This window comes from Tachysurus fulvidraco, chromosome 2 (assembly GCF_022655615.1).
Source record: "Tachysurus fulvidraco isolate hzauxx_2018 chromosome 2, HZAU_PFXX_2.0, whole genome shotgun sequence".
In the NCBI taxonomy this organism is placed as follows: Eukaryota; Metazoa; Chordata; class Actinopteri; order Siluriformes; family Bagridae; genus Tachysurus; species Tachysurus fulvidraco.
Window position 1 is genome coordinate 40,366,339 of NC_062519.1, and position 20,000 is coordinate 40,386,338.

A 20,000-nucleotide genomic window follows, 5' to 3' on the forward strand; every position below is an offset into this window, starting at 1 on the left:
ATGGTAACAGTAGCAGTATTATCTGACAAATTGCGAGGAAACGAGGACTAACACGAGATCGTTTGCATGCTGTTAAATAACTAATTAGGTATCGTAGCTAATCCTGGGGCTGTCGGGGACAACAAGACAGGGACGCTTCTGAATTTGCGTAGTCCTGAGGCTGAAGGTTTCTGAGTCGTTTCTTTCTCCAAATCAGATTTTCGGCATTTCATAGTGGAGATGTGGCTTTAAAGGAAAGTTAGTGTGCGGGCTTACACACGGCTTCTGCGTTTATTTATTTCTTTATTGTTGCTGTATGCAAATGAACAACGTTCCGCAAGGTGTGGATTCAGCATGCGGCAAAAAATAAACAAACGCATCCATAAATCTGCACACAGGCTTTTTCTCAACTCTGAAATGCTCCTGATTTTATTTACCTGTGAAATAGTTCATGCACTTTTTAGGCATCGCATCTCTGCTCCAGATCTCATTGGCTCCAAAAGGTTCACCGAGATTTGCGTTAGAGAAAATAATGTAACGTTCGGCTCGATCTTTAAACGGTCGGTCCGTGTTCATACTGAGCACTTTGCTAATTTAAAGTTAAGTTATTTTCCACTATGAATCTTTTCGAGACGTCGATTACACACTGAAAACTTTACTGCCGGTGACGTTAATGTGTGAAACATTGATTAGTCTGATACCCTGTAATGCCACATGTTATTTCTTCGTATATGTCATATCTCCTTCTACAACAGAATGCCTAACCCGTGTGGTTTATTTATATCGTTAAACATCAAACTCTGTGAGAATTCAGTCAAAAGTACAAGAAAGGGGGCCATTACTTTTGCTCCAATAAAAGTGCTTGCCTTGTCTAGTATTTTGTCTTTCTCGTCACAGCCAATCCGCAGCGTTCGAGGATTCCAAGGCTGTGGATACGGAGGCGGTCGTGACACACGTGATGACACACCTGATGACACATGTGAACTCTAAAGAATTTACTTTGCAGGACTTTCAGTTTGTGTCATTTGTATTTAAGATAAACGGCAGATTTGGAGGAGGTTTTGGAAGTTGAACGGACAATAATCTGTGCTGCTCGTGTGCCCAGGTCCGGTTTTGTGTTCCATCTAAAATGGAGGTTTTTAAAAATGTATTGCTTGGTTTTATTGTGTATTTATTTATATATTTCTATCGAAACCCTTCATTTAGAACGTGCAGCTGGATTTAAATCATAGCAAAGCCTTTGTGTGTAATGACCGACAGGGATTTGTGGTGTTGCGGAGAGAAAACCGCAGGAAGGAAGTCGGATGGAATGAGGATTAAAGCGGTGGAAAGTGTTCTCAGGGGTCACTGCACTTCCCCCCATCGAGTTCTCGCTCTCAAGCAGGTTTACGTCACCTTTTTGTCCTTGAAGGAGAAGCAGATCCAGCCGGGATCGAAGGCACTACATCATCAGGAAATCCTCTGCCTTCTCTGGACCGGTTTCTCTTGCTTCTGGACTTGTAAGCAGTTTGCCAGATGTGCCAGAGCAGCGGTCTGTGGGTTCGGGAGGGAGGAATATTGTACAAGCAATTATTAGAGGCCTCTCTGTGTGAGAGAGGGGCAGAGGCAGAGAGGCAGAGACAGTGATGGAGAGAGAGACAGACAGAGAGAGAGGCAGAGACAGTGTTGGAGAGAGAGACAGATGGAGGCAAAGAGAGTTAGGCAGAGAGAGAGATACAGTGATTGAGAAAGAGAGAGACAGAGAGGCAGAGACAGTGATGGAGAGAGAGACAGAGACAGTGATGGAGAGAGAGACAGATGGAGGCAGAGAGAGAGAGTCAGACTTATAGATAGAGACAGCGCTGGGGAGAGACAGAGACAGTGATGGAGAGAGAGACAGATGAAGGCAAAGAGAGTCAGAGGCATAGACAGAGACAGTGATGGAGAGAGATACAGGCAGAGAGACAGTGATGGAGAGAGAATGAGACAGAGAGAGAGAAAGAGAACTGCTTGTGATGTAGTTTAAATGAGTCTTTCAGAGTTTTTTTTTCTACCTCTCCTTTTTTACCTCTAATTTTTATACCTCTCCTTTTTATACCTCTGCTTCATGACTCATCATGTGCTTGTCTTGTGTTTATCCAACTAAATGCTGTGTGTGTGTGTGTGTGTGTTTCTGGCTGTGTCCCCACACAAGCACGCACACAATCCTGAGAATAAATGTTCATTCGTGTGGAAGTGGGCGGAGCTTGTAAGAGGTCGGGGTGTGTCGGTGCATCTCAAACGCTATTGGCTGTTGTGTAAACCATTTAGCCTTTCAGAGTCAAATCACAGCTCATGAGACACTTGGGGACATTAAAGAGCTTCCATTGACATCAGACTCGGCAGAAGGAGCCAGTGTCTCCTCTTTCATTGATCAGAGTTTGACCCTGACCCGACAACCGCTGGGTGCTGAAACGGCCGTCGTGTCGGATCATAAACACCAGAATGTAGTTTTACTGTTCGTCCCGTTCGTTTAACCGCCGTGTCGAGATGAGAAAAGCAGGACTTGTGTTTCTGTGCACTTTACAATCCACTGATACGGTCAGAAAAATACAGACCGGATTAGATCAGATTTAACCGGAGGACTCGATACTCGCATCTGTGTTTCTCAGCTGAAAGTTCTGTAGAATCGTCTGTGGGCGCGGAAGTGGGCGGAGTCAGAATATGTGTTCAGTAATAACAGGAAGTGGGAAGTGAAGAGTTCACGCAGGATTTTATAGACAAGCACCATGACTCCCATCACGGTCATGTGACCTTTACTGTCCTGTTAGAACTCAAAGACTCAAACGAAGTGCAAGCGTAAAAGACTAACATGAGGGACACACAGATACACACACCGTGAGATACACACACCGTGAGATACACACACCGTGAGATACACACACCGTGAGATACACACACCGTGAGATACACACACCGTGAGATACACACACCGTGAGATACACACACCGTGAGATACACACACCGTGAGATACACACACCGTGAGATACACACACCGTGAGATACACACACCGTGAGATACACACACCGTGAGATACACACACCGTGAGATACACACACCGTGTGATACACACACCGTGTGATACACACACCGTGTGATACACACACCGTGTGATACACACACCGTGTGATACACACACCGTGTGATACACACACCGTGTGATACACACACCGTGTGATACACACACCGTGTGATACACACACCGTGTGATACACACACCGTGTGATACACACACCGTGTGATACACACACCGTGTGATACACACACCGTGTGATACACACACCGTGTGATACACACACCGTGTGATACACACACCGTGTGATACACACACCGTGTGATACACACACCGTGTGATACACACACCGTGTGATACACACACCGTGTGATACACACACCGTGTGATACACACACCGAGTGTCTCAGCGGATTCAAACACACGGCTCATACCAAGAAATGTAAAATCTTCCCAAGCAGTTAAACATTGTAAATCCAGTCTGAAACCTGCACCCGTTCTTTAGAGCTCACTTCACTGCAGGAAATTACAGTTAAAAAAAATGAGAGACGGCTGTAAGAAATTTGGGGAAAGGAGGGAGAGAGGGAGGGAGGGAGACGTGTGGAAAAACCCAGAGGTCACACAGTCAAACCAGACATTTTCTACTTCTGACCAAACTCATGTGCTCTCTCTCTCTCTTTCTCTCTACTCTCTTTCTCGCTACTCTCTCTCTCTCCCATGTGCTCATGTTGCTCTCTCTCTCTCTCTCTTTCTCTCTCTCTACTCTCTCTCCTTCTCCCATGTGCTCATGTTGCTCTCTCTCTTTCTCTCTCTCTCTCTCTCCCATGTGCTCATGTTGCTCTCTCACACTCTCTCTTTCTCTCTCTCGCTCTCTCTCTCTCTACTTTCTCCCCCCATGTGCTCATGTTGATCACCCTTTCTTTCTCTCTCTTTCACACTCTCTCTCTCTCTCTCTCTCTCTCTCTCTCTCTCTCTCTCTCTCTCTCTCTCTCTCTCATGTGCTTATGTTGCCCTCTCTCTTTCTCCCATGTGCTCTCTCACGTGCTTATGTTGCTCTCTCTCTCTCTCATGTGCTTATGTTGCCCTCTCTCTTTCTCTCATGTGCTCTCTCATGTGCTTATGTTGCTCTCTAGCGCTCTCTCTCTCTCTCTCTCTCTCTCTCTCTCTCTCTCTCTCATGGATTATATTTCACTCCTTCAGGCTTTTGAACTCCAGCCAGCAAACAGTCTAAAAGAAAGGACCATTCTGTAAACGGAGACTTGCCTTGTAAACACAAACACACAGACTCTGAGACCTCCAACTGCAGCGAGCATCAAACAAACCGGAGAACAGCCGAAAGACGAGACCGCCATAACGCTCAAGTCCCGCCCTTCCAGTTAAACAAGCCAATCGCAGTGTCGTCTGAGACATGAGTGGAACTCGGCAAGCAGAGTCTCGTGCTAGCAACCGACCGACTTGTGTGATTCAGATGTCTATGTCTATAGCACCTAATATTCTTACAAAGAAACCGCTGGACAGGCCACGCCCACAAGAGACACGAGACACGTGGACAAACAGATATAATTACCTTTGTTACAGTTTGTACAATAACCCAAGTGTTCTGAAGACCACTTTCTCCATTCTGAGTCCCTACTTATTTGTCCCAGTTAGACAGGAATCTGCTTTTCTAGGACAGGAAGTAAACGCTGGGGGCGTGGCCACCGTGATTGATGATGTGCATTCTAAACGGCTCCATACGAGGGCATAAATTTAAAAATAGAACTAGTGATGTACATCGTTTCTAAAATACTCTTTTTTTTTAAATATATATTCTTCTTCTTCTGTCTCTCAGTATTACCGCATTCTCTCTCATTACTTTTCGTTCCTCTCCCTGTTAGCGAGTCCCAACCGTATCGCTCTATCTCTTCAGTCTGGAGTGAATTATCCTGAGGACTTTTTAACCTTCACATTGTGCCGGATTGTTATCGTGTGTTGTGCTTCAGCACGTCTTCCTGTAGAGTGTTTTATTAATGTGATAAAGCTCTAAACTGTTCTGTGCTGTCAGGAAGCTGCAGGGACATGATGGCGTTCTTTAAGCAAATGAAACTCGATTCAATGATTTAAATAATTAATTGCAATCATTGAGCTTTACTCTGATTTCAGTCATTTAGACATTTAGATCTGTTCACTGAAACATCTCATGAACACACACACACACTACTAATGCTATTAATAGAACAGGGAATGGTGCTAGGTGCTGTTACTATGGTGACCAGTTGTATCAAAGGTCTGTGTGTCGGTGTCTATGACTGTGTCGTGTGTGTGTGTCGCATTTGTGTGTGTGTCGTGTTTGTGTGTGTGTCAGTGTCAGTCAGTCTATGACTGTCGTTGTGTGTGTGTGTGTGTGTCATGTGTTTGTCATGTGTGTTTTTGTGTGTGTTGCATGTGTGTGTCATATTTGTGTGTGTATCGCGTTTGTGTGTGTGTCAGTGTCAGTCGGTCTATGATTGTCGTTGGTCTGTGTCGTGTGTGTGTTTGTGTCACATTTGTGTCGTGTTTGTGTGTGTGTCGTGTTTGTGTTGTTTGTGTCGTGTTTGTGTGTGTTTGTGTCGCGTTTGTGTTGTGTTTGTGTCATGTTTGTATGTGTGTGTGTGTGTCGCATTTGTGTGTGTCCCTTTTGTGCGTGTGTGTGTGTGTCGCATTGGTATGGGTGTGTCGCGTTTGTGGGTGTGTCACGTTTGTGTGTGTGTTCATAAAAAGAACCCTAATCAGGGCCCAGAGATCCTGCTTGCTTTGCGAGCGATGACGAATACAGTAAGCCGTATGCTGTGCTTCTGCACCATACGACACCCAATGAGCTTCTTCCCCACATTTACATGCTGCTGTTGTATTTATAATCTGCATAACAACATCAGTACCTTGTAAGAAGCTCAGGGAGACTTTTCTCTACATGTACGTGTGTAAATCAGAGAGCCGTATCACACACATTTAACTGAGACTTCAGTGCACATAAAGTTCACAATATGGAAAATAACATTGTTTTATTTTAGTATGACCAGCCGTCCCAATAAACGGCAAACATTCAGGCTGCCTTCTTACGAGAGAAATGACATTTTATAGATTTATGTTGTGACACAATACACACACACGGTGGTGCAGGTGCTGAATGGAACGTTACAGCGACAGGTTCCCTGTGGAATCGAAGGAGTGGAGTCTCCAAGGAGAGTGTCGCTCAGGTCTGGGCCTCTCGACCGGACGTTATTCAGGGAGACGACCTCATGGCTGGCAGCGGAGTCGAACACTATGTGTATCTGACCTGGGTTCAGCACATCCTGACTCTGAGTTTATGTCTGGGGATTGTTGGGGAGTCTACGCCTTATTCTGAAGGGTACAGGGATCAAGAAGTGATTTTGCGACCATTGTTCCACACACATGTCCTGTAAGCACCACCTAAGCAGATGTCTCCGCCGCATATTGACAAGACACGCCCCTTTCTGCTCATTGACTACACGTTTGTTTTGTATTTGTTTTGATTTGTCGTCCCGACTCGGTTTTCTGAAGCATTTCTCAAACGATGGAGACCCCACCTTTAAGTTCATTTTTCTTCCTAGCAGCTTGTTCTTCTTTGATATCGGCTTGTGCCCTTATTGTGTCTTCTTTCTGAGCAATTGATGCTTGTGTTCATACAGCCTCTGCTTTCGCACGTGCCTTTTCCACCATAACACTGGCTGAGGAACGCTTACTGGAACATAAGATGTTTCTAACGTTTCTTCTACCGTATATAATCCGTGCTGCTTTAACGAACGAAGAGCGCTGTGTTCCTTTGTCTATCTCTTCTTTAGCTGGCCGTAGAGACGGATTCTCCCTCTGGAGGCGGCACAAAGTCTGTTCAGCTCCCTGCTTTCACCTTTAACACCTCAGAGCTGCTCAGTTCTGGACTCTGACTGGTCAGAAGGTGTTGATTCTCTGTAACCGCAGCTCTGACTGTAGTGCAGGTTTATATGGATGCGATTGTGTCCGGTCCGCGTACACGGGGGCCGCGTACACGGGGGCCGCGTACACAGGGATGCGTACACAGGGATGCGTACACAGGGCCGCGTACAGATCACACTCAGGTGATGCGGTGAAGGAGTCTCCAGTGTCAGTGCTGGGTACCAGACAGAGGTGATGCAGCACTTCTTTGCATGTTTTTGGGTGCTTTATTTGTCAACATTTTGTCTGATTTTGCTGTTTGTATTGTTGTCGTGTCTTAATGACTCTTCTGATCGGATTTATTTGTGCTGTGTTTTTTGTTGTGATTTATGGGGGGGGGACTCATAAATTACTGGTCATAAATGTGTATACACACACACACACAACTCCCCTACACACACACACACACACACCCAACTCTCCTACACACACACACACTCTCTCTCTCTCTCTCTCTCTCTCTCTCTCTCTCACACACACACACACACACACAGACACACACACACACACACACGGTTTAACTTTTGCTGTGTGCTATAGTGTGTCTCTCCTGTTTCCTGTAGTGTGAGTTCTTTTGTGTAACTACGATCCCTGGTACCCTGCTACTTTTTGCCCTGGTACTTCCTCTGGGCCCCAAAAGCTCTGATTGTTTATTTACTTTTTTGTGTGTGTGTGTGTTAGATTTTTGTAGCACTTTATTTCACCGCTTGTTTCCTTCTTGTGTTTCGTCTCCTCGTGGTTCTGTTGTAAAAGGAGTCAACAGGAACACGGGCAGGTTTAATGTTTATTTAGCAGAACTGCATGATGGGTTTTTTCCTACTGATCGCTAGCACATGTCCAACACTTTACAGTCTCTACACGGACAATTAACTCCTGAGATTTATATGCGGAGCGCTTTCCCAAAACCTTTATTCCGAACCCATCTGCCTCGTATCCTGCATGTCCCTGAATCATAAAGCCACTCGTATAATCGATGTTATTTGAGCCGAGTGCAATTAAACATCCTGTAAAGTTGTCGCCGGAAAGAAATCGTTTACACAGAAGCAAACTTTACTTTTATGGATATCATCAGACGGGCGTGTTAAACCCGGACGTGTAAAATAAATAAAAGTTTGAGCTCCATGAAGACCGAACGGTGAGACACGGCCGTGCCGTATTCCACGTTCGACGCTTCGTGACAAAATCGAAGACTTAATGTGGATGATGAAATAAATCTGTTAGTCTGTGAAACGTCTCAACCTGTCGCCGGTCTGATCATTAGATAATCATTTATAGATAAACTACAGAGCAGTTTGGTTTTTGAACAAATAAAAAAAAAAATCCATATTTCCGGTGAGGACGAGATTTTTCTCTGTATTAACAGATTTATGATGTTTATTATTTAACTTGAACATTTTTTGTGGTCTTGAATGAATCCAGATTTGCTCTTTGTTAGTCCAGAGAATTGTTGGCATGTTTCTTTATTTCAAACAGAATAATAAATAAACCTCTTTTCTTGTCTGGCTTCTCTGTAGGATGTCGTGGCGACTCGGCTCGTGTCCCGAGTCCGAGCCGATCCGTTAGCCTGATAGCGTTCCGTTCGCCGCACTAATCATCATCGGTTCAGTCATGAACCACACGCCCAGCCCTCACATGGCCGAGGCGGCTAAATCAGGTCTGCTGTGCGGCCTGGGCGTGGGTCCAGACCGAGTGCGTTCTCCAGACAGCATGACCCACACGCCGAGCCCCACAGTGGGCACGCCCAGTGCCAGCCCTCCGCTCCTGCTGTCCCCCGGTCTGGGCTGTGATGGTATGGGTTCTGGAGCGGACTGGGAGAGCCGTGAGGAGCTGCGTCTGCGCGAGCTGGAGGAAGCGCGAGCTCGTGCCGCTCAGATGGAGAAGACGATGCGCTGGTGGTCGGACTGCACGGCCAACTGGAGGGAGAAATGGAGTAAAGTACGTGCCGAGAGGAACCGAGCACGCGACGAAGTTCGCCAGCTCCGGCAACGCCTCGACGCGCTCACGAAGGAGCTAACAGGAGTGAGGAGAGAGAGACAGGAGCTGGCCTCCGAAAACGAGCAGCTCCAACTTGAGGTTCAGAGACTGAGAGCCGATCAGGGCTGTCCATCAAACACCAACATCTCCTCTCCTGTATCCAACTCTTCCACCACAAATTCTGACAAACAGCACAGCCACGAGGACGAGAGTGTCGGAGACGGACCAGGATCTCCAGAACCAGAACCTGTCAGAGACGTAGGAGGAGACAAACCAGACAGACAAAAGGTGAGTCACAAGAACAACTGCTGAATTTACTGCACAGTCCTCACTGCAGGGCCAGAAGATGGGAGGGCGGAGCTTCACACACACACACACACACACACACACACACACACACACACACACACACACACACACACACACAGTTATCCTTCCTGACACACACACACACACACACACACAGTTATCCTTCCTGACACACACACACACACACTTATCCTTCCTGACACACACACACACACACACACACAGTTATCCTTCCTGACACACACACACACACACACACACAGTTATCCTTCCTGACACACACACAGCACTGACACACACACACACAGTTATCCTTCCTGACACACACACACAGTTATCCTTTCTGACACACACAGCACTGACACACACACAGTTATCCTTCCTGACACACACAGCACTGACACACACACACACACACACACACACACGGTTATCCTTCCTGACACACACACAGCATTGACACACACACACACAGTTATCCTTCCTGACATATACACAGCATTCACACACACACACACACACACACACACAGTTATCCTTCCTGACACACACACAGCACTGACACGTACACACACACACAGAGTTATCCTTCCTGACACACACACACACACACACACACACACACACACACACACACACACACACACACACACACACACACACAGTTATACTTCCTGACACACACACAGCACTGAGACACACACACACACACGGTTATCCTTCCTGACACACACAGCACTGACACACACAGTTATCCTTCCTGACATATACACAGCACTCACACACACACACACACACACACACACACGCTTTTTACGCTTATGTACCTACAAATAAAATAGAATATGTACCTACAAATGAAATTTTAAAGGTAAATAAAAGAAAATGCAAATATATGATTGCATGTAAGAATCAAACCAAAATACAACGAAACAAAATTAAACATTAAACTACATATGCAGATCTTCTCCAAGCAAATCCGATAATATTTAAGTTATTATTTACACCTGATGATGTAATGGTTCGGCTGTTAAACCAGCAGCCCAGATGTTTGGCTCCGTTTGTAACCCTGTTTATAAACGATCTCGAACACGTCCTGCTCTAATCTAGTCTTACTGCATGCTCTAGTTTGTGGCCTTCTTTTATTTTTGTCCTATTATTAGCACTCGCCGTCTCTGTGTCCTCCTCCTTTTCTTCCTCCTCTTCGCCCCGGAGGAAACCGCAGCAGAACGCCCTTCCCTCGCTCTTCTCATTTGCAGACACGCGCTCGCCTCAGCATGCTCTGATTTTCCTAATGTGCTTTTAATTATCACTAAATAAGTGTGTGTGTGTTCGTGTTCGTGTGCGTGTGTTCGTGTCTGTGTGTGAGCGTGCATACGCATAACAGAACAGAACGTGCACTGAGTGGGTTCTCTGCTGGAACCCTGTACTGGAGAACTTAAATTAACATCAGTGTCTGAACTGAGCTTCAAATGTGACCAGTTTCTCTTATTCTCTCTCTCTCTCTTTCACTCTTTCTCTCTCTTTCACTCACTCTCACTCTTTCTCTGTCTCTCTCTGTCTGTGTCTGTCTCTTTGTCTGTCTGTCTGTGTTTGTCTGTCTGTCTCTCTCTGTCTCTCTTTCTCTTCTCTCTCTCTTTCTTTCACTCTTTCACTCTGTCTTTCTCTCTTCTCTCTCTTTCACTCTTGCTCTCTCTTTCACTCTCTCACTCTCTCTCTCTCTCTCTCTCTCTCTCTCTCTCTCTCTCTCTCTCTCTCTCTCTCTCTCTCTCTCTCTCTCTCTCTCTCTCTATAACACAAGGACCCTTGAGTTTGTGACTTGAGCCTGAGGTGCAGTGTGTGTGTGTGTGTGTGTGTGTGTGTGCTTTGTCAGAGGGAAATGACCACCACAGGACAGACCATGTGATGCTTCAGCACATATCAGCTTCACCATGGTGCATGTTCATGCTGTAATTATACACGGAGGTCGACCTACCGGCTGTGTTTAACTCATGAACTAAACGTCTCCATCTGCTATTGGTTTAAATGAACATTACAGTTCTCGTGTTGGTTCTAGCAGATGGGAGCTGAGAAGTTTCTGAACTGTTGACCATCAAACACACACACACACACACACACACACACACACACACACACACACACACACACACACACACACACACACACACACACACACACCAGTAAAAAGAAATAGGTAAATGAAAAATCACCAACTCAGTGTATTTGTGTGGATGTGAAACACCTCTACTGCCCCCTGCTGGATAAAAGCATACAGCACAAGAACAGTGATATGTAGTGAGCGATAGTATAACTTTCTTTTCACACACTGAGTTCGTTTAATTTAATCTGTTAATCATTTTGTTATATGTATCCTGTTCTGTGGTGTTTAACAGACCAGAAGAATCAACTGAATTGTGACCGTCGGGGAACATTTATTTAATCTACAGTCATTTAGTGTAAATATTCCTCAAGCTTGTCTGTGGAAGTGTCTGTAATTTTTGCTACTATAATTCATAATTGTTGTTAATTCAATAAATTACTTTACAATATATTGTTTGCTTTAAAATAATTCTGTTAAATATAATCAGTTAAAATAGTTAGTGGTTAGCATGTGTGCCTCACACCTCCAGGGTAGGGGTTCGATTCCCGCCTCCGCCTTGTGTGTGTGGAGTTTGCATGTTCTCCCTGTGCCTCGGGGGTTTCCTCGGGTACTCCGGTTTCCTCCCCCAGTCCAAAGACATGCATGGTAGGTTGATTGGCATCTCTGGAAAATTGTCCGTAGTGTGTGAGTGAATGAGTGTGTGTGTATGCCCTGATAATAATCTTTTTATTTACTTGGGTTGCCGGTTCCACAAATACTTTCTGTTTAAAAGCTGCACTGTCAGAGGGGTAAAGAAGACAAAGGAGAAAAATAATCATGATAATAACGACGGAAGAAAAATAATCTGCTTCACAGCAATTTATTTATTTTATCCTTATGTAATATTTATAAACGGGAACCTTTGTTCCTCGCTTCTGTTGGGATTGTGATGATGATGATGATGGTGGTGGTGGTGGTGATGACGACACTGTTTTTATCTGTTGCGTCTCAGGAGCTGCAGCTGTTGGAGGCTCTGCTGAGGGCGAAAGCCGACACGCCGGACTCGTGGGACGCTCGCAGCGTGAGCAGCCTGCGTACGGCTCTGAGTCGTCAGGACCGGAACAGACTGCTTTGGGAGGATCTGGCAACGCCGGATGAGGACTCCAGCAAACTCAACGTCCTCCAGCTGCGTCTCGATGAGTCCCAGAAAGTCCTGCTGAAGGAGCGCGAGTGAGAAAACTGTCCTCATGGCATTTTCAACCCTTATTAGATAGAAAAAAAAACAGACAGAGAGAGAGAAAAAGAGACAGACAGAAACCCTTACAGTACCAGAGAGGATAGAAATGTCATATAGATTTTAAATAATAAAGTACAATATAACTCTTCTGTCCTATAATCATTTTAATAAATAACTGTAATACGTATATTAGCAGTAATGGTTCAGACTTATCGAGGACTCGAGGTGTGTTCATGTCTAGTGTTAAACCATTTATTTATTTATTTATTTATTTATTTATTTATTTATTTATTTATTTTAAAGCCATCTTTTAGTAAAGCTGAAATTAAAATTGTCTCCACATTTACAAAATGTTCTGATTCTGTGTGTGTGTGTGTGTGTATGTGTGTGTTTCAGGGATAAACTAGCACTCAGTAAGAACATTGAGAAGCTGGAGACCGAGCTGAGTCAGTGGAAGCTCAAGCACGAGGAACTGAATAAGAGCAAACAGGAAGCTGTCAAACAGGTAAGAGGATGGGCGAGAGAGAGAAATATTTAAATAAAATAATCATATAGACTCCCCCCATATCCTCCCTTCCATATCCTCCACCCATATCCTCCACCCATCCCAATCAGCTTAATAAAAAATTTTCAGGATCAGGAATAAATATCACTGTTTACACAGTGTTTAAATGTTTTATCCAGCAGGTGGCGCTCTGGTTCTGTTTAAAACAATCATAGCATTGAGGATGAGTGAAAAAATCTGTCACGCTCTCGTCTGTCTCTCTCTTTCTCTCTGTCTCTCTACTCTACTGTCTCTCTCTCTCTCTTTCTCTACTCCACTGTCTGTCTGCCTGTCTATTTCTCTCCGCTCTCTTTACCCTCTCTCTCTCTCTCTCTCTCTCTCTCTCTATTCCTCTGTCTCTCTCTCTCTTTCTCTACTCCTCTGTCTGTCTCTCTCTCTCTCTCTCTACTCCTCTGTCTCTCTCTCTCTATCTCTCTCTACTCCTCTGTCTATCTCTCTCTCTCTCTCTCTACTCCTCTGTCTATCTCTCTCTCTCTACTCCTCTCTCTCTCTCTCTCTCTCTCTCTCTCTCTCTCTCTCTCTCTCTCTCTCTCTCTCTCTCACACTTAGCTGAACTTCCTGAAGGAGGTACATCAGGATGAACTCGGCCGCATGTCTGAAGATCTGGAGGATGAGCTCGGAGCTCGGAGCAGCATGGACAAGAAACTAGCCGAGCTTCGAGCAGAGGTGAAAACCACACACACACACACACACACAAGCTAATTAATACACCTGCTCAGCAAAAATGCAAGAGGGGGAAATGTATTGCCCCTAACGCTGGATTTGGAGATCTTTAGACATTGAGCTATATTTAAACTCTTATTTTATCACCTTCAACACTTTTGTCTCCTTGTGTATTGAGTTTATTTTAAACACTGGGTTTGGAGTTCAGAGCTGTGTGTTTGTGTGTAGACCTTATGGATGAACAGATAAAGGATAACGTGAGGTCACACCACTGTTCGGGAACAGATCACACTTGGAACAGATGTGTTTACCTCATTGTCTCTTAGCGAGTGTGTGCGAGTGTGTGCGCGAGTGTGTGTGTGTGCGCGAGTGTGTGTGTGTGCGCGAGTGTGTGTGTGTGCGCGAGTGTGTGTGTGTGCGCGAGTGTGTGTGTGTGCGCGAGTGTGTGTGTGTGCGCGAGTGTGTGTGTGTGCGCGAGTGTGTGTGTGTGCGCGAGTGTGTGTGTGTGCGCGAGTGTGTGTGTGTGCGCGTGTGTGTGTGCGCGCGAGTGTGTGCGTGTGCGTGAGAGTGTGTGTGCGTGCGCAAGAGTGTGTGTGCGTGCGCAAGAGTGTGTGTGTGTGCGTGCGTGCGCGAGAGTGTGTGTGTGTACAGGGCCTGTGTTTCTTTATCTCTGTTCACCAAATATGTAGATGATAGAAACATGTGACAGATCAAGAAAGCTTCCTGTTGTGTTGCTCTATAGAACCTTTAAGGGTTCGTCCAAAGGTCAAAGAAGAATGAACAACCTTTAATTGGGTGAAATAAGGTAAAGTTTGTGTGTGTGTGTGTGTGACACACATGGGATTAATTGTAATAAAAATGTGCATAGAATTGATTGGCAAACATTTTGTTGTACAGTTCTTTGTAGAACCTTTAGGGAAACTGAAGAGCATTAAGTGTTTCTACCTTTCACTGATGTGTGTGTGTGTGTGTGCAGATGGAGCGTCTGCAGGTGGAGAACGCAGCGGAGTGGGGCAGGCGGGAGCGACTGGAGACTGAGAAGTTGGCACTGGAGCGTGACAATAAGAAGCTGCGTGCGCAGATGGAGGACCTGGAGGAGCAGCTGGCACGTAAACGCAGACAGGCAGCCAGTGCTCTGGACACCGACCTCAAGAGCATCCAGAGTGAGCTGTTCGAGAGGAACAAGGTGAGAGCCGGAGAACGCTGACCGCACGCTGACCTCACGCTGACCGCAACAACCCAGTCTACACTGTTCTCTAACCTTCAATTCACAAAACAGTCGTCTCCGAATAAAGAGAATAAATCGTCTCAGAACGAATACAACACGTCTCCTGATCACAAATCAGACATCATCTCGCTAAAAATGCGTGTTCGATGTGCCGCACCGTCCTCACGGCGTAGCTGCAATGCTGCCGTGCGACTGACCGAATCTTCACCTGTCCCTCGTGTCCCGTCCCTCCTCCCGTCTCATCCCGAGTCGTTTCGGCGTCCTGGCACTCGTTCTCTCCCCTCTCTGTAACAGCGCTGCTTCCCTAAACAGACAGAGACAGATGGAGGGTTTTGGCCAAAACACGGATTCTCACATTTAAACGTGTCTCCAGCACGCCGGCTGTACAGCGAGCTCCAGGTTATTTATCTTCGCACCGGCTCCTGCACCGTCACGTCCTAATTAGAGTTGTTAATTCCAGATACGGTGAAGGGAAGTGGTTTTTATGAACTAAAAGAAATAAAGATTTGAGGAAGGATATAGCAAAATTAAACCTTTAAAAATAATTTCTCATTCATTTATTCTAAACTGAAGTTTTTCAGAAGGAGAAAAATAATTATTTTAAATAAAGCCGCAAGCAGCGATTTAGGGGCCAAGCACTTTTGTTGCACCGTCACCGTGTGCTCCCGGAGAGATCTAATCAAATTTAGCGGCAAAAACATCAAGCTGTTGAGGAGACGTCGCCCCAAACGAACTCAAAGCTTTGTTTATCGGCATCAGGTCACGTCATGAGACATTTGTGTTAAGCCTGATGTCAATTAAAGGTGGGGTGTACGTTGTTTGAAAGCCAATGTTGACATTAGAAATCACCAAAACAAACACGCCCCTAACCCAAATGGGTGTCACCCCTGTTTTGATAGCTCCGCCCACACACACATACGTAACCCAGGCAACTATTATGGCGGAACCTGCTTGGGCAGCTGGCCGAGGGGATATTTTTATCAATAAAGGAATTCAACGAGTCAGAGATGGGGGGGGACTCGAGTCATATGACTTGCCTTGAGTCAGACTTAAGTCGCACATTTGAGACTATAAATATATAAAAAAAAGACTCGACCAGACTTTGACTTGACATTCATGACTTGAGACTTACTTGTGACTTGCACATGTGTGACTTACTCCCACCTCTGCAATGAGTAAGACTATGGTAATACAAATGTGTTATTGTAGTACTGTGTGTTGTAACGTGAAAGGTTTAGCTCCGTTTCACGCGGAAACAGTGTGTTCAGTGAATTATAGCACAATTTAATTAATTTATTTTTTAAATGAATACGTAGAACAAACAGGGAAAATAAACAGTCAGTGACTCTGCTGTTCTGGCGTCTAGGGGAAGTTCATTCCACTTCGGTGCCAGAACAGAATACCTACGTTTGGAGACCAGTCGAGCAGTGCTAGTAGTTCTGATAGAACAAGGTGCAGTGAAGGAGTGATAAGAGCTTTGAAAGAGGAGGGAGGGAGGTGGAATGTTTTAGGCTTTGTAGGCAAGCATCAGTGTTTTGATTATAATGCAGCTCCTGGAGCCAGTGGTGAGAGCCCAGCAGTCGGGGGGTGTGGTGTGGGAGAACTTAGGTTGAAAACATGTTGTGCATCTGCATTTTGTATTGTTTGCAGGGGACAAACTTTTTTTTTTTTTTTTTTTAGAGGTAGACCTCACAGAGCGAGCTGCAGTAGTCTAATCTCGAAATGAGAACAGACTGAACAAGCCTGTGTGGATAAAAATTGTCGAATCCTTCTGATGTTGTAGAGAATATGAAAGTTGCATGTCATCAGCATAGCAGTGGTAAGAGAACCTATGTGAACATATAATTTTTATTAAAAGTGTAAGTATGGAGGGAGAAAAGGAGAGGACCAAGCATAGAGCTTTGTGGGACACCAGCAGAGAGTCTGGGTGGAGCAGATGTCAATCCTTTCTATGTTACTTGGTATAAGCAACCATCCATGTAGGAAACTAACCATTCCCATGCTTGTCCACGGCCGAGTGTTTCTGAGTTTTTACAAAAGAGTCTTGTGGTTGATCGTGTCAAATACTGCTGAAAGGTTAAGGAAGATGAGGACAGATAAAACTTGGCTGATCTAGCAGCATGTAGTTTCTCAGTGACTGCCAAAAGGCCTGCCTCTGTTGAATGTGCCGCTTCGAAGCCAGATCTTGGTTGGGATCTTGGGGGTTGTTCTATGTGATATAGACAGACAGTTGATCATAAACAATGCATTCAAGAATCTGAGAAAGAAAAAAGAAGTGATATAAGTTTGTTGCTGATGGGATGGGAATAACCTTTGCTCTTTAAACGCAGTTGGTACACGACCAGATGCTATGGATTCATTGATGATTGTGTGGATGAAGGGTGGGAGGTCTTGTGAGATGGACTGGAGCATACTGGAAGGGATTGGATGCAATGGGCAGGTGGTAGGATTGCAAGAATCTCTTTTGCTGTGGTGGCACTGAAGGTTTAGGGGAATCCTGGCTGTGTACTGTAGGCATAGTCAGGGCTGAAATGAAGGTCTGGCAGATTTTCTCAAAGGTGTCATTCTGTCATTCTGCTGTTTGTCATTCTGAAAGGTGGCAAGCAGCAGTCGGGGGGACGAAGCAGGTGGAGCCGTGGGATTGAGTAGTGAAGAGATGGAGACGAATTTGGAAAGGAGCGCACGGTTGAAGGCGAGACCTGTTTAGAGTTGGGCTTTCTTTCACTTCCTCTGTGCTGCTCTTGGTTCTCTTCAGTTGTTGGAGTCAAGGTCAGGAAGGAGTGCAGGAAGTTACAGAAGATGGGGAGACAGAGTGGGGATTTTGACGGGTAAGAGAGAGATGCTAGAAGTTGGTTTTAGGTAGAATAGGGAACGTGATGGTGAAAGATACCAGGTGATTATCAGAGATGTGAAATATGTTTGCTGTCATGTCTGTAGCTGGGGTAGGACAAGAGAAAACCAGGTCCAGGATATTTGTGTGTAGGAGGGCAGCCGTTGAATGTCAAGGAAAAGGAATTCAGAAGATTCAGAATGGAAGAAGACTGAAGCTTGTCAGAGGGGTGGTTGAAACCACCAAGCACTGCTAAGGACTAAGGAGTGTGTCCATTTCTTTCATGAAGTCTCCTAGGGGATCAGAATGGTGGTAGATGCCGATGATGAAGAGTTTGATTGGAGAGGTATCTGAAACTGCATGAAAAATCAAAAGAAGAGTTGGATAGATAAGACAAGAGGAGAGGTGTGAGACACCATCTCTGTGACAACACTAGACCTGTCTCGTGTATAGAGCAGCCGGTGTAAGAGAGTTCTGTAGGGATATCCAGGTCATGGTTAGTGCCAGAAAATCGAAGAAGTATTAGGAGCTTAAAGCTGAGATGAAATCAGCTTTCCTTACTGCAGACTGGCAATTCCAGAGCCCACCTACCACCATTGTATGATACTGAGACAACAGAAGAGGGTAGATGAGGTTACTATTCGTGTCAGCCTCTGCTCTGTGGATGAGAGCACCTGCTTCTGTAAGAAGTGACTACGGTTTAGTGAGAGCAAGATTAAATCTGATTTAAGAATGTGACAGAACAAGGATAGTGCTAGATTAGACATTTACTATTTAAAATGTGTTACAGGTCTAAGCAAAGTTACCTAAAAGGTAGACACTAGTGTCTGTAGTGCAGAACCTTCAATATAAATGAGTAAACCCTGCCCACAACTCATACCTTAAGGAAGAATCATAGACTAACACTATAGGATCAACATTGCTACATAATATAACACAATTCAAGTAACACAACTGTAGAACAAATGGAGTTAAGCAGATATATAAAAGTCAGAATCCCACCTTACCAGATGAGAATAAATTCAAGATTAAGAGTTAAAGGTGGGGTCTCCATTGCTTGAAAGCCAATGTTGACATTTGAAATCACCAAAACAAACACGCCCCTAACCTAAATGGGTCCCACCCCTGTATCGATAGCTCCGCCCGCACATGCATACGTAACCCAGGCAACTACTGGAAAGAAATGTGTCTTTATCATAGCTGAAGAGAAGAACAATACGATTGCAGATAAACAAACAAGCAAAAATGACACACAAGCACATGTCTTCGGATTGCGTAGGAAACCTTACGCGCCCCCACTAAGTAGTGTATCTTAATTTGCACGAGGTCGTGTTGGAAAAACAAGATCAACTATTAAAAGTTGGTCTTACCTTGAACGCAGGTGTCCTTCGAAGTCCCCTTGGTCTTCTAACAAAGGATCCTCTCCAAGGTCTCCTACTTAAACTATTGTTTGAATCTTTAAATGAAGGAGGCAGACTTATACCTTTCTGTCTTTTCAGGATCCTCACAATGGGAGGCCTTGTTTTTATTAAAAGTAGTGTAATACAAATAGGTGTGTGTAATATATGTAAAATAAAAAGAAAAAGATTACAAATAAAAACTTCCTTCAAATAATCAAACAGTACTAGAATAAGTAAAAGGTATTAAGATGCAAAGATTATAACAAACCAAGAAACACTCTCCAAGTGAAAACTTGCATTTGTTCTATGATGCACCTAAAGTATAACATGCACTAAGCTGATTACAATAGAATGCACACTCAATGTGATTCAAGGCAGGCTTTTATACTTTTTTACTGTGGCCAGATTTGGCTGTCAGGTTTGGTTGGCTTTGTGCCTTTTAGATGGCTACCATCTTATTTCATAAATACTTCTCGGTTTCTCAAACATATCTCGCCAGCCGACTCTGTGTGCGCTGCTTATTTCTTTTCTTTTCTAACCTCACGGTAACACTTCTATATATGGTCATACTTCCTGCAACTTCTCAGGCTGTGATTATATGGAACTGAAGCTTTCTTTCGCCATGGAATTTGACAGCAAGCTATAAAACACTGCGCATGCAGGTTACTCCCCGCAAATACACAGAAGGCTTTACTTTTAACAGCAGGCCTTGAAACACGTGTGTGCAGATACTCTCAGTAATACACAGTAG

At 44.8% G+C, this 20,000-nt stretch overlaps 1 protein-coding gene across 1 annotated transcript in view; it reads left to right on the forward strand.

Annotated features, from left to right (window-relative positions):
- ccdc102a (coiled-coil domain containing 102A) overlaps positions 1-20,000 on the forward strand; it is a 47,686-nt gene that overhangs the window by 8,616 nt on the left and 19,070 nt on the right. Inside the window, exons 2-6 of the mRNA XM_027153190.2 lie at positions 8,478-9,225; positions 12,339-12,556; positions 12,960-13,068; positions 13,678-13,794; positions 14,768-14,977. Coding sequence (XP_027008991.1) covers positions 8,572-9,225; positions 12,339-12,556; positions 12,960-13,068; positions 13,678-13,794; positions 14,768-14,977 — 1,308 coding nt within the window. The 5' untranslated portion in view covers positions 8,478-8,571. The remainder of the gene's footprint in view (positions 1-8,477; positions 9,226-12,338; positions 12,557-12,959; positions 13,069-13,677; positions 13,795-14,767; positions 14,978-20,000) is intronic.